Raw genomic sequence first — 12,733 nt, 5'->3', positions numbered from 1 at the left:
GAGGGAGGTAGAGGCCTCTACAGGCTCGGAGGACTCGAAGCAAAGCAATCGGAGCGGGGAGGCAGCACCTTTCGCCCTTGGAGGGCGACGGTCGCTTTTCGGCTTCTATTTTCATAAGAATGATAACAGAGTTGAAAGGTACCTTGGGGGTCATCTAGTCCGACCCACAGCTCAGGCTAGTTATAACAATTGACTTACAAAGTATCCCCACGATTATTTGATCAAAAGGTCAGCGCTTGGCAGCCGGCTTGTATTTTAAAAAATCCCGGGGGTCATCTGATCGCCATTTGCTGGCTTCTGAACAAGCAAAATCTGGATTTATTTTATTAATGACGGGATTGATTCACTTAGCAACCATGGCAAACTCCTTGGCCTACTTTTTCAAATAGAATAAGAATAAGGAATAGAATAGAATAGAGTTTACAAAACATTTGTCAGACCAATCCTAGAATACAGCTCACCTGCACGGAACCCACATTGCATATCTGACATCAACACAATTAAGAGAGTCCAGAAATATTTCACAAGAAGAGTCCTTCATTCCTCTTCTCACAGCAAAATACCTTACTCCACCAGACTTGAAATTCTTGGTTTAGACAACTTACAACTCCGTCGTCTCCGTTTCGACTTAATTATAGTTCATAAAATCATATACCAAAATGTCCTACCTGTTAACGACTACTTCACTTTCAACTGCAACAACACACGGGCACGAAATTGATTTAAACTAAATGTCAACCGCTCCAAACTTGACTGCAAAAAATACGACTTCAGCAACAGAATAATCAATGCCTGGAATGCACTACCTGATTCTGTGGTTTCTACTCCTAAACCCAAAACCTTTAACCTTAGACTATCTACAATTGACCTCTCCTCCTTTCTAAGAGGTCTGTAAGGGGCGTGCATAAGCGCACCACAGTGCCTACCGTCCCTGTCCTATTGTCTTCTTTTGTTACTTTTTATCATTACTTATCTAATGTTTAATTTGTACAAATTATCACCCTATAATTGTTTGACAAATATATAAAATAAAATAAATAAAGAATAGAATGCAGAGTTGGAAGGGACCTTGGAGGTCCTCTAGTTCAACCCCCTGATCAGACAGGAGGCCCTATACCGTTTCTGACAAATTGTTGTCCAATCTCTTCTTTAAAACTTCCAACATTGGAGCTCATATACTTCTCCAGGGTTTTTCTCACTGCTTAGATCAGTGTTTCGCAACCTTGCCAGTTTGAATGGACCAACTCTGAAAATTCTTTTAAAGAAAATTAATGAGGTTTTTAAAATGGGCTTGAACAGTTAGTTATTTCTCTGAAGTGGTATAGGGTATCCTGCTTGAACAAGAAGGTTATTTAATAACCCCTTCAATTAATACAGTTGGAATGCAAATAAATATACATGTTCACCATTTGGAGTTGTTTCTAAAATAATAAAGGCAAGATACAAATATATAAATACATTATCTCACTGTCTATGTCTCCATGTCCGTGTGCATTCTTGTGAGATTTCATTTTAAACAGTAAATGCTTTTTTAAATCCATTTTGTCCCATCTAAACTTTCCTTTGATCAAGGTGATTCTAGAAGTCTAAGTAAAAAGTGATGTAATGAAATACAGTGAGTTCAAGATCTGCATTTACCATAAACCCATTAAAATAAATTGATTTAATAATTATTAATAATGTAAGACTCATTTGGGATATTCTACATGTTACAATTCAACAGCCCTGAGTCTCCGAAGAGGGGCGGCATACAAGTCTAATAAATTATTATTAAATTATTATTATTATAGAGAAAATCATATGGACGATTGTAATCCAATGATCTGATTTATCAAACAGATGAAGTACTTGAAGCAACACAGCCTTCATAATTTAGATCTATTTAAAGTAATCAATAAAAGGATTCTCCCTCAACATGCAAGGAGTAAAGGAGGAGGAGGGGGGATTGTTTTTTGATGACCAGACAACCACTTAATCACAAAAAGGATATCCACAGATGTTTATACCAATGGAAATGTATACATGCAGGTAATATTATTCCTTCCATATATATTTTATTTACAAGTAGAAATGATCAAAAGAAACAAATCCTTGCAAATAATATTTACATGCTCATAAAAGAAAACATGCTACTTTAATATGTTAGAGTCATCAATTTTTAAAACATAACACATTTGTTAGAATAAGCAATTTGAGCACTAATGAAACTGAATCATAATGCATGCTAATTAAATCACTGAGAATGTGTCGGAACTATTGTGTTTACAAAGAGGTTGCTATGTGACACAACAATGACAAGAATATTACATGTAATATTATATGTAATATATACATTTAAACTAGAGTAACTCAGTATATTATCTAAAATATTGACTTTGCAAAATGTCCTTCTCTTGCTTTAACATATGACATGGCTTTGAAAATATTTGACATTCACTGATGTAATGAAAATCTGGTTTCAAATGTTGAGTTTTTGTTTAGTTTGAAACCTTGGGCCCGTAAATACAGAAGTGGGTTTTCAGACGGTTCTGCAATTAAATTTGAAATGCACATTAGGATTTACTTTCTCTTAATTTTAAAAGCTCTGTTGCTTCCTGTGTTGTGTTTCAAATCATTGTCCTGAGAGGCAAAGGAAAAGAAGTCGTTGGCAGACTTGCTCATGGGTGGAGAGGAGATAAAGAAGGGTTTGAAATGGAAGTCCCCTTCACCACGGTGATCCTGGATAGGTGTAGTGCTCCTAGAGAGCTTGGCAGCATTATCTAGAACATGTGAGTGAAAGACATGGTATTAGAGAAAAAAAAGTTTTTTAAAAATGGCAGTGTTAACTACATACACGGCAGTAGTGGGTTCTAAAACCCTGTGCTACCAGTTTGGTGGGCAGAGCTACTGTAACACACCCATAATAAAGGCCAGAACTATAATACATGGGAAAAGTTACTGAATTTTTTTTCCCAATTATCCAATTTAAATTAAATTCTCAAAGCAATTTGGACCATAAGAGAAAATATAAAAATATCAATTGGTAGCATATTTATTCTGGAAACACTTATTATTCAGATTGTTTAAAACTAGCTTAGATTGAAAATAATACTGTACCCTCACATGCCCTGTTTGGGGCTTAGTAGGCCTCCCTGCAGCTGCCTGGAACCAAAAGTGGCTGGAGGGCTGTCCAAACACCCCGCACTTCCCCTGCCCCCACATGCATGCATGTCTGCCCCTCATGCATGCACGTGTGATCCCTGCACATGCATGCCTCCCATATGTGCCCCGCCCCCTGCACATTGCAAAAACCAGCTGGCTAGTGGGAGGCACAAGCGCACATGTTCAGTGGAGCTGAGCTGGGCCACGGCTCACATGCCTGCAGAGAGGGCTCTGTGTGCCAGCTGTGTGGCACGCACGCCATAGGTTCGCCATCACAGACTTATATGTATATACCACTTCACAGTGTTTTACAGTTCTCTCTAAACAGTTTAGAGAGTTAGCATATTGCCCCAGCAATTTGGGGCCAAATTTTACCCATCTCGAGACTGAGTCAACCTTGGGCCTGGTGAAATTTGAACTGCCAAATGGCAGCCAGCCAGCCAGCCTGCAGGCAGCAGAAGTAGCCTGCAGTACTGCACTCTAACTACTGTGCCACTGCAGCTCATGAAGTGCTTCTGAACAATCATAATAAAAGTTGCCATTCTTACCCGGAGGGAAACCAAAGACAGCAGGTGGAGGCATCATGGGAGGCTCTTGGCCTGCCTCTTGATTGGCCAGAGCAATATTCCGTAATCTCAGGTTGTCATACAAGCCCTGCAGTTTTTGATACTGACGATTGCGCTCCATGAGTTTTTCCGATAGCTCGGTGAATTTCTTTTTGTAGTCCTCCAACATTTTCTTTAAGGAAGAGACTTCACTCTTCATAGATGTCAGCTTCATATCTTTGCTCTGCAGTTGCTGGTTGTAGACTTTCTCCATCTGTTTCAGATGGCCCTCTGCTTTGCTGTAGGTATATTCTTGATACAAACGCTCTTGATGGACCTACATGGATATAAAGAATAAATACAGGTATACCTGGACTTATGACCACAATTGAGCCCAAAGTGGGACATCGGTTAAACAAGTTTGCCCCCATTTTATGACCTTTCTTGCCATAGTTGCTAAGTGAATCACTGCAGTTGTTAAGTGAGTAACATTGTATTTAGATGAATTTTGCTTCCCCATTGATTTTGCTTGTCAGATGATCACAAAAGGGAATTACATGATCCTGGGAAATGGCAATGGTCATAAAATTTTATTTATTTATTTGATTGTTTGTTGTTTGTCTGTCTGTCTGTCTGTTTGTTTGTTTGTTTGTTATTTAAATGTATATGTCGCCCAATCCCATGGGACTCAGAGCATTTTACAGCAGTATAAAGGAACAATCAATAATTAATATGATCCAGCTGCTAAGCATCTGGATTTTGATCACATGTTCACAGGATGCTACGAAGATTGTAACCGTGAAAAAAAAAAAACAAGCCACTTTTTCTGTGCTGTTGTAATTTTGAACACTAAATTTGTAAGTCAAGGACTACTTTTAGAAAGGAGTAAGTCTTTGGCAAATTTGAATAAAATTACTTTTGTCATTCAATACAGCATTTTATGTGTCTATGGAAATTCTCAATCCCCTCTCTCTCCCTCCCTCCCTCTCTCTCTCTCTCCCCCTCTCTCCCACCCATTTCTATAGCCACCTATTTTAGTCAATGACTCTGCTTGGTTAACAGTCAAAAACAAAAGTGTGTATCTGTGTTTGTGAATTGCAATTAAAAATATTGAAAATCTTTAAAAGCAATAAAGATCATGAAAGCATTCAGACTAAATATCCCTAGCAGGTACCCAGCACCTTTTTAAGTAAAGAATTCTTTCCAACTCAAACTGCCATTACTGGATACAATTTACCTGATATGTCCAGAAAGCCAAAGCCCTGGAACTGATATCCAGAATAATTTCTGGGCGCAACCCAGCTAATGCCATAGCTTTATATTCTTCGGAAGGATTGAGCTCTGTTCGAACAATATCCAATTTGCCAGACAGGGCATTGGTACAAGCTGGACAGACTACTGGCGATTGACTGAACTCTCCACTGCCATGTTGGTCACAGAAGATATGTGAGCAGGCCGTAACCCAGGCATAGCCTGAAAGCTTGACTCGGCATTTATGATAATTGCAACGAAGCATATCTTCACAGATAGACATATTGCTGCAGCCAAGGCAAATGTATCTCAAAGGATTCCTGTGGAACAGTTACATAGCATTCATTATACAGTATCACATTAACAGGGGGGAAATATTGCTGTCAATATTTTTAGATTTCTTATATGGTTTAGCCCAGTTAAAGCGTGGCCACGCGCTATTGCATATGTGCAAATGCCCACACCCATAATTCAATGCTTGGGGAGGACGAAAACAGCTTTCCACGCCCTGTGGAGGCTGGAAATGGCCCATTTCCCAACTTTTGGTAGGCCCAGTTGGCTCGCGTTTTGCCAGGCCAGGCTCCAAAGGCTTCCCTGAAGCCGGAGGTGGGTAAAAATGCCCTCCCCATCCCCCTGGAAACTCCCTGGAAGCCCAAAACGCCCTCTCAGAACCTCTGTGAGTCAAAAACCAGCTGACCGACACACACTTGCACATTGGAGCTGAGCTAGGGCAACGACCTTGCGTGCCAGCAGATATGGCTCCATGTGCCACCTGTGACACCCATGCCATAGGTCCGTCATCACTGGTTTAGCCTCGGCACAGACCTGAATTAAGAAAAATAATACTCAGAGCTGGTATTCAGAAGGGCTTAAAATCATTTTCCCCTTTTCCTTCAAATGCAAACACATTTGTTATCACAGTACAAGAGCAGAGAGCACATGTTTCTGAACTATATTTTATAGCATCCCTTATAAAGGGATAATAAAGGCAGCATAATAAAGGTAATAAATTTGCAATATTTGAACAATCAAAGAATTATAAATTGATATGGTAGATCAAACAAAATAAATGAAGCAAAACAACCAGCCTCAAACTCACTCAGTTGCTTTTCAAATTCTATTGAAGTACTGTTTTTGCCATTCCCAAGCAATTTGGCCATAATAGCTGATCATATATCTGAAAGAATAATTTTGGTGAAAACAGAAATAAACAAAGAGATACTTCAAACCAAGGCACCAAAAGTATGGCTAAGATAGCAATAGCACAGACATATAAAGTGTTGTACTGTGCTTTATAGCACTCCCTAAGCAGTTTACAGAGTCAGCCTGTTGCCCCCAACAATCTGTGTCCTCGTTTTACCGACCTTGGAAGGATTGAAGGCTGAGTCAACTTTGAGCCCTTGAGAATTGAACTGCTGGCAACCAGCAAAATTAGCCTGCAATACTGCATTCTAACCATTAGGCCACCACAGCTCATATGAACCTTATGCCCTCCCACCCACACTTATCTCTACCCCTTTGTTATGGAATCTTTAAAATGAGGGACAATGTTTTTTAAACTTTGCAGAGTTTTAAGGCACCAATTACATCTCTTTAATTCCCTAACCCTTCACCAACTTCCCAACTGTCTCTCCACCTCATTATTGATTAAAAGGGCTAAACTTTGTCACTATGGATAATTCATCCAAACAAGTGCACAGGCAGCAATACAGAAGCAGTACCCTGACTACACTAGCAGCATACTGCTTCTGAACATGGAATATCCATTTGATTGTCATGGTTTACCACTTTGGAATACTTGAGCCTCTTTGTTATTATTTTTGCCAACCTTTCCTAAAAGTCCTCAAAAACAGCAGTTATTATTATAAATAAATAAAGCCTTGCAATATAATAAACCATGGCTTTATGGAGCATTTTCTCTAAACAGTTTAGAGGCTTAGAACAGAGAGATTTGAGTAACTAGGAAATTATGACATTCGTAATATTAATAGTCAATTCTTCTTTTCATTAATAAGTGAGGAAAATGCATTCAGCTTTAAAAACACTGGAAAATGCTTGCCATTTTAGCCAGGTCTGTAACAACCTAAGGACCAACAAGCCAGGTAATCCCTCTACAAAGTGCACTATTCTCATGTGCCAATTTGAGGCCAATTTGAGACATATGCTATTTTTGTAGATTTATGCCTGACAGAATATATATAAAATAACAGGGATGTGTGTGTGTATCCCTGTTATTTTCCTTCATATCAACCCTAATTTTCAAGAGCCACGTTTTTTAAAATGTTTCATTTATTTTTATTTTACCCATTTAAAAGGAGGCTGCTACTCAAGACTCCTGTCTTAATATGAGGGCAAGGAGGATGAAAATGTATGCAAGAGAAAGCAAAGAGGCACAGCTTTGCCAGAAATAGATAAGGAGACCATTTGGGATCCTCCAGCGTGGCCCAGCGGAGCTTAAGACGGAGCAGCGCCTAGACCAAAAGCGGTTTTTAACACTCAGCCATCTTGTAAAACGGGCCTATTCTTGTAGGCCCAGAGTTGAGCCCTGCAAGTGTTTTGGGTATGTGTTTTTACAGGCACGATTAGGTTGCCATGGAGATAGGAGTCTTGAAGGGGAAGTCTCTATCTTTAGAAAAAAAGCAGTAATATGTATGTAGGAAGTGTGTGGAAAAGGTGGGAAAAGGAGACCAGGAAATGGCAGGTGCTCAAGTCTCGTCCTTCTTCCTCCTTGGGAGCCACTCTTAGTCCCTGCCTGCATTTTGTTTAATAATCTGTAAAGAATAGGGAAATTTGGTTTGCAACTATAAATCTTATATATTATGGTCACAGTTATAAATTTTATAGATTATTTTTAATATAAATCTTTATTACATTTATTTACATTTGAAAACAATATAAAAAAAGAAAATAAAACACAAACTTTACAAACAATACAACTAACATCACACACGCACACACACACACATACAAACCAAACATAACTCCTGTCTATACTGACAGCTAAGATATAATCCCTTATTTGCATTGATTTCTAAGTTAATCTTGCTGTGTTAAATATTGACAATAAATATTGACACTTTTTGAACAACATATAGTTTGTGAAATCTTATTCCGAATCCTAATTCCATAGTTTTTCCTCACAATTATGCATATAGCCAGAAGCTGCCGGATCAAATCCCAGTAAGGGTGTAGCTAGCTGATGAGGCCAGAACAAAGCCGAAATGGTGCTATCCTAGTCTCCTTTAATTTTAAAAATTCAGCAAAAAACCCATGTGATACATATATATATTCTGTTGGAGACCGAAATAGCGCTATCCTAGTCTCCCTTAATTTTATGAATTCAGCAAAAACATGTGATTTATATATATATGTGTGTGTATGTATGTATGTATGTGTGTGTGTGTGTGTATGTATGTATGTATCAAATGTTTTTAGCTGAAATTTTAAAATTAAGGGAGACTAGGATAGTGCTATTTCGGTCTCCAACAGAATATATATACCTGTGTTGGCTCAACTTATCTCAAAGGTTATTATACAGAAAAAAATATCTAAACGGTGGTATTGGTACCTTTTCAAGAAAAACCAAGGTAGAAACAAATAAATAATAAATGGATAGGTTCGGTGCTACATTCATTTAAAGTCCAGTTAATATGTGGTAGGTTGAGGTCTCTGAGGATGATGATGGGGTGGGCAGTGGGTAGCCCATGTTAGTAGTACTGATAATTTTTTTGCATGTGCGATGTCATAGTCAGGAGCTCTGTAGCAGTGTAGGAACTGTGGTATTTAGGGATAGATCAGAGACAAGGGTTTCAGGAAGCAATAGATCCTGTGCAAATGTCCAAAACAAACCTGTATCTTATTCTAAAGTTTCTATTTGAATAAAGATAAATGTTAATGATTACAAAAGATGGACAACATTAGTTGTTCTTCTTCAAAGACTTGTAGCCACTGATGAGAATTAGATTTCTGGGCATTCTGTTTAAATTCTTTGAATACTGAGTGTTGCATGCTTGTGGTTTAGTGAAGTGACGCCCTGCTTTTGATACTGTGCCTGCTTGACCAGGAAATGAATACTCAGCTAAAAATAAAGGAAAATAAGCTTTTAATGAAAACAGGAGGGTCAGAGGTCTTCTAAATCCGGGCAGATAATCGGTGTCTATAAGGAGAGATAAGTTTTTCGATTGATCATGTGGGATTTGCAATTGCAAACAATGTTGGCAAACCTCTATGCATATGTGTGTGTGTCTGTGTGTGTGTTTATTTAACAAAATTATATGGCCTCCCAATTCACACATAGATAATTCCAGATGACTTACAACATTAAAAATACACAATATAAAAACTCCTAATCTCCACCCAAGAATAGCAGACGCAATTAAATCAACTATTTAATCAGCTTCGTCTTCACCAATGAAAAGTTATGGGTTGCTGACCTTGATATCTTGATGTCAGGTGGGAAACAATTCATACTTTGGAGAGAAGGAGCTACTACTGAGAAGGCCCTTTTTTGAAGGGATTTGCAACATACCCTGCCTTCCCATCCTGGTGAGCTGGGTACATACAATAGTGGAGAGGCAGACCTGTGTGTGATGATATGGGGCGTGGCACGAAGGTAACACACCCAAAGAACTGGTATGAGTTCTTATATTGGCACCAAGTTTGCCCCCAATGTCCCTTTTATTCTCCAGCCAATGTCCCTTTTATTCTCCAGCCTGGAGAAAAGCTGTCTCATAAACCTGCAGATAGTCCAGTCCAAACACCGTAAACAGAATGGCTGCAATCCATTACTCCTACAGCGCAAGATAATGAGTCCCAGATGGGAAAAATAATTCCAGAAAGATAAGATAATTAGAGGGTAGCATGGACAATTTAGACAGGAAGAAGCAGGCCAAATTCTCAACAGCAGATGAATTCACCGTTTGTTCCCGACAAACATGCCCCTTCCAACTGCCTCTCCTTTAAACTCCATCCGCAGGTATGCCTTGTGAAGCGAACCGGAGCCCTTTCCTTCCTCATCAGCCATGCAACCCAGGTTCTACCTCTTCTGCATTCTTCCTTTCATTCCTGAGGATGAGGTGGTGGTGGGTCTTGGACTTCAGCTGAACCCCCTCCCTCTTGTTCTACCTCTTCCCTACCCTGCGCAGCTTGATTTTGCCCTTCCTCAACCAACAAAGCTACTGTCTGTCTGTTTGTTTTTATATATTTGTCAATTATAGGATGGTAATTTGTATAAATAAAACATTAGAGAAGTAATGATAATGATAGAAGACAATAGGACAGTAGGGCAGGGATGGTAGGCACAATTTTATTTTAATGGGACAACTGGTGATGCAGCAGTGACACAACAGGGTGAGGGACGTGGCCCACAGCAGGTGAGTGGATGTCCACTAACAGGTGCTGCCATGATGGATCTGAAAAAACCAGGCGCTCCTTTAAAGTCAGGACTCCTTCTTGACGCTGGTTAGAAATGTTTAATGTAATTATTTGCAAACAAAATGAAGTTTTCCTATTTAGCTCGCAGAGCTTGGATTCATTGAATGAGTTTACCAAAAAAATTAAATATTGCAGAATATACAGCCCCATGCTACATCGCTAAGCTTCATTTCATGCTGAATAAACCAAATTATTAATATATCTTAAAAAGAAAAATTGATAAAAATAAAAAAAAATCAAATTTAAATTTAAAAAATTGATTTTTAAAAATATTGCGCTCCCCTTGCAGCCACGTGATTGCAATTTGGGCATTTGGCAACTGATTCACATTTATGACCAGTGACAGAATCTTGTAGTCACTGATTGAGATTCGCTAATCTTCCCATCTGGCTTTGGACATCAATTGGGAATCTGGAGTTATTTATCAACTGCACCAAAAATGGTTGTAAAACAGGGTCATTTGATGACTCACTTAATGATCGCGTTGCTTAGTGACAAAAATTCTGATCCCAATGGTGGTCATAAGTCAAGGACTATCTATAATGATAAGAAGTTTCCTCATAGCCTCATTATTTTTGAGGAGCAGGGGGAAATAGAAACATAGAAACATAGAAGATTGACGGCAGAAAAAGACCTCATGGTCCATCTAGTCTGCCCTTATACTATTTACTGTATTTTATCTTAGGATGGATATATGTTTATCCCAGGCATGTTTAAATTCAGTTACTGTGGTTTAACCAACCACGTCTGCTGGAAGTTTGTTCCAAGCATCTCCTACTCTTTCAGTAAAATAATATTTTCTCATGTTGCTTCTGAGCTTTCCCCCAACCAACCTCCGATTGTGACCCCTTGTTCTTGTGTTCACTTTCCTATTAAAAACACTTCCCTCCTGAACTTTATTTAATCTTTTAACGTATTTAAATGTTTTGATCATGTCCACACTTTCCCTTCTGTCCTCCAGACTATACAGATTGAATTCATTAAGTTTTCCTGATAAGTTTTATGCTTAAGACCCTCCACCATTTTTGTAGCCCGTCTTTGGACCCGTTCAATTATATCAATATCTTTTTTGTAGGTGAAGTCTCCAGAACTGAACTGATTAAAAATAATTATTTTTACCCACCTAGTCCTAACATCCTGTCACACACAAATATTCTCTTCACCAGAAAATATTACAAAATAATTTTAAAAATTAAACCTGACCACTTGTTTTGTGGATGTTGCCCTTATCCCATTTGTTTATCACTCTGCAAATACATTTCAACTTCATATTTTTGAAAGTGTGCAAAGTTAATGTGCTTTTGAGCAAGGAGATATTTTCCCCTTTATTTATTAATTTTTGGCATTTCCTCTTTAGTCACAACCCAATAAAAAGAGGCCACTCCTTTAAGATACAAAAAAAATCTCAACCCATCATGAAACTTTAGCCTGGATTGGAAGAATAGAAAGTGAAAGACCTTCACAGCTGCATTACACTTTAAGAAATTATGTTGCTTGATTGTTATCAACACACAGTCTGGGGGGACTAAGGATGGAGTGCATCTTAGGCGAAACATAGAGACCCGATGGAAACGTAAGTTGAATTAATTACTTTTTTAAAAGGAGGAAAAAAGAAATTATATTTAGCAGAAGTAGCTCTGTTTATTCCCAATGTAAGGTATTTCTTTGCTTTGAATGTTTGAAAGTCAGATTTAAGAACTTAACTGGGAAAACATCCTACCACTTTATTGTCTCTTGATCCTAGGAAAAGTTTAATTTTGTTGACTGCATGAATGTGATAGGATGTTGTGGCTTGGTTGGTAAAAATGATATCTCTGTCCCCTCGCTCCTGCAAATAATAATAATAATAATAATAATAATAATAATAATAATAATAATAATAATAATAAAAAAAAAAATAAAAATAGGCTGGGTTTAAACAATGATTAAGCCAAACCTGTTCTAACAAAAGATGTTGTGCAAACTCAAAAATTGGGGAGAATTATGGTTCTCAGTCAACCATGAACCTGTCTATCAAGTGAGGGTATAATATTTTGTAAAGTTAGAGAATGGCCATTGCCACATTGGGGGCTACTGACACCCCTAGTGAGATTTCAAAAAGTTGCATGATCTTGTAGCATCCACATAAAGGCTGGGTTTCAACACAGAGAGCAACACTCGGGCTGAATAGGTTCATTAAAAATTAAAAAACACTCATTTTTAAAAAGGCATTTGGCTGATGTGTATTAGGTTAAGGTCCTAGGTGAATTTGTGGATTGGGTTAAAGTTTGAAGCAAATGTCTTGTTTTTGTCTGACGTTTTTTGAAATGTAGCTATGGAGGTCAAGTTTTATTCAGCAGTGGGTTACTTCAAAGATTCTTCAA

The 12,733-nt window shown here is 38.2% G+C and overlaps 2 protein-coding genes across 2 annotated transcripts in view; one reads left to right on the top strand and one right to left on the bottom strand.

The window, feature by feature from the left end:
• Positions 1-2,224: 2,224 nt before the first annotated feature.
• Positions 2,225-5,369, bottom strand: CCNB1IP1 (cyclin B1 interacting protein 1). Its single transcript, XM_070726363.1, has 3 exons — positions 4,924-5,369; positions 3,690-4,023; positions 2,225-2,759 (listed from the first exon to the last, which is right to left on the bottom strand). The coding sequence occupies exons 1-3, from the start codon at positions 5,218-5,220 to the stop codon at positions 2,560-2,562; spliced, it is 831 nt and encodes a 276-aa protein (XP_070582464.1). The 5' UTR covers positions 5,221-5,369; the 3' UTR covers positions 2,225-2,559.
• A 6,455-nt stretch (positions 5,370-11,824) lies between these two features.
• Positions 11,825-12,733, top strand: part of LOC139152928 (uncharacterized) — a 45,414-nt gene continuing 44,505 nt past the window's right edge. Inside the window, exon 1 of the mRNA XM_070726362.1 lies at positions 11,825-11,943. The gene's annotated coding sequence lies outside the window, so the exon portion shown is untranslated. The remainder of the gene's footprint in view (positions 11,944-12,733) is intronic.

The sequence above is a fragment of the Erythrolamprus reginae genome, chromosome Z (assembly GCF_031021105.1).
Source record: "Erythrolamprus reginae isolate rEryReg1 chromosome Z, rEryReg1.hap1, whole genome shotgun sequence".
NCBI lineage: Eukaryota > Metazoa > Chordata > Lepidosauria > Squamata > Dipsadidae > Erythrolamprus > Erythrolamprus reginae.
This window is presented reverse-complemented; position numbering and strand designations above follow the sequence as displayed.

Bases quoted from the DNA above. Each gene is read 5' to 3' on its own strand.
- CCNB1IP1 (XM_070726363.1), bottom strand. From the start codon at position 5,220: ATGTCTATCTGTGAAGATATGCTTCGTTGCAATTATCATAAATGCCGA. The intron at 4,024-4,923 runs GTAAATTGTATC...ATATCCATGTAG, and splicing joins TGGCTTTCTGGACATATCAG to GTCCATCAAGAGCGTTTGTA. The intron at 2,760-3,689 runs GTAAGAATGGCA...CACATGTTCTAG, and splicing joins TGTCTTTGGTTTCCCTCCGG to ATAATGCTGCCAAGCTCTCT.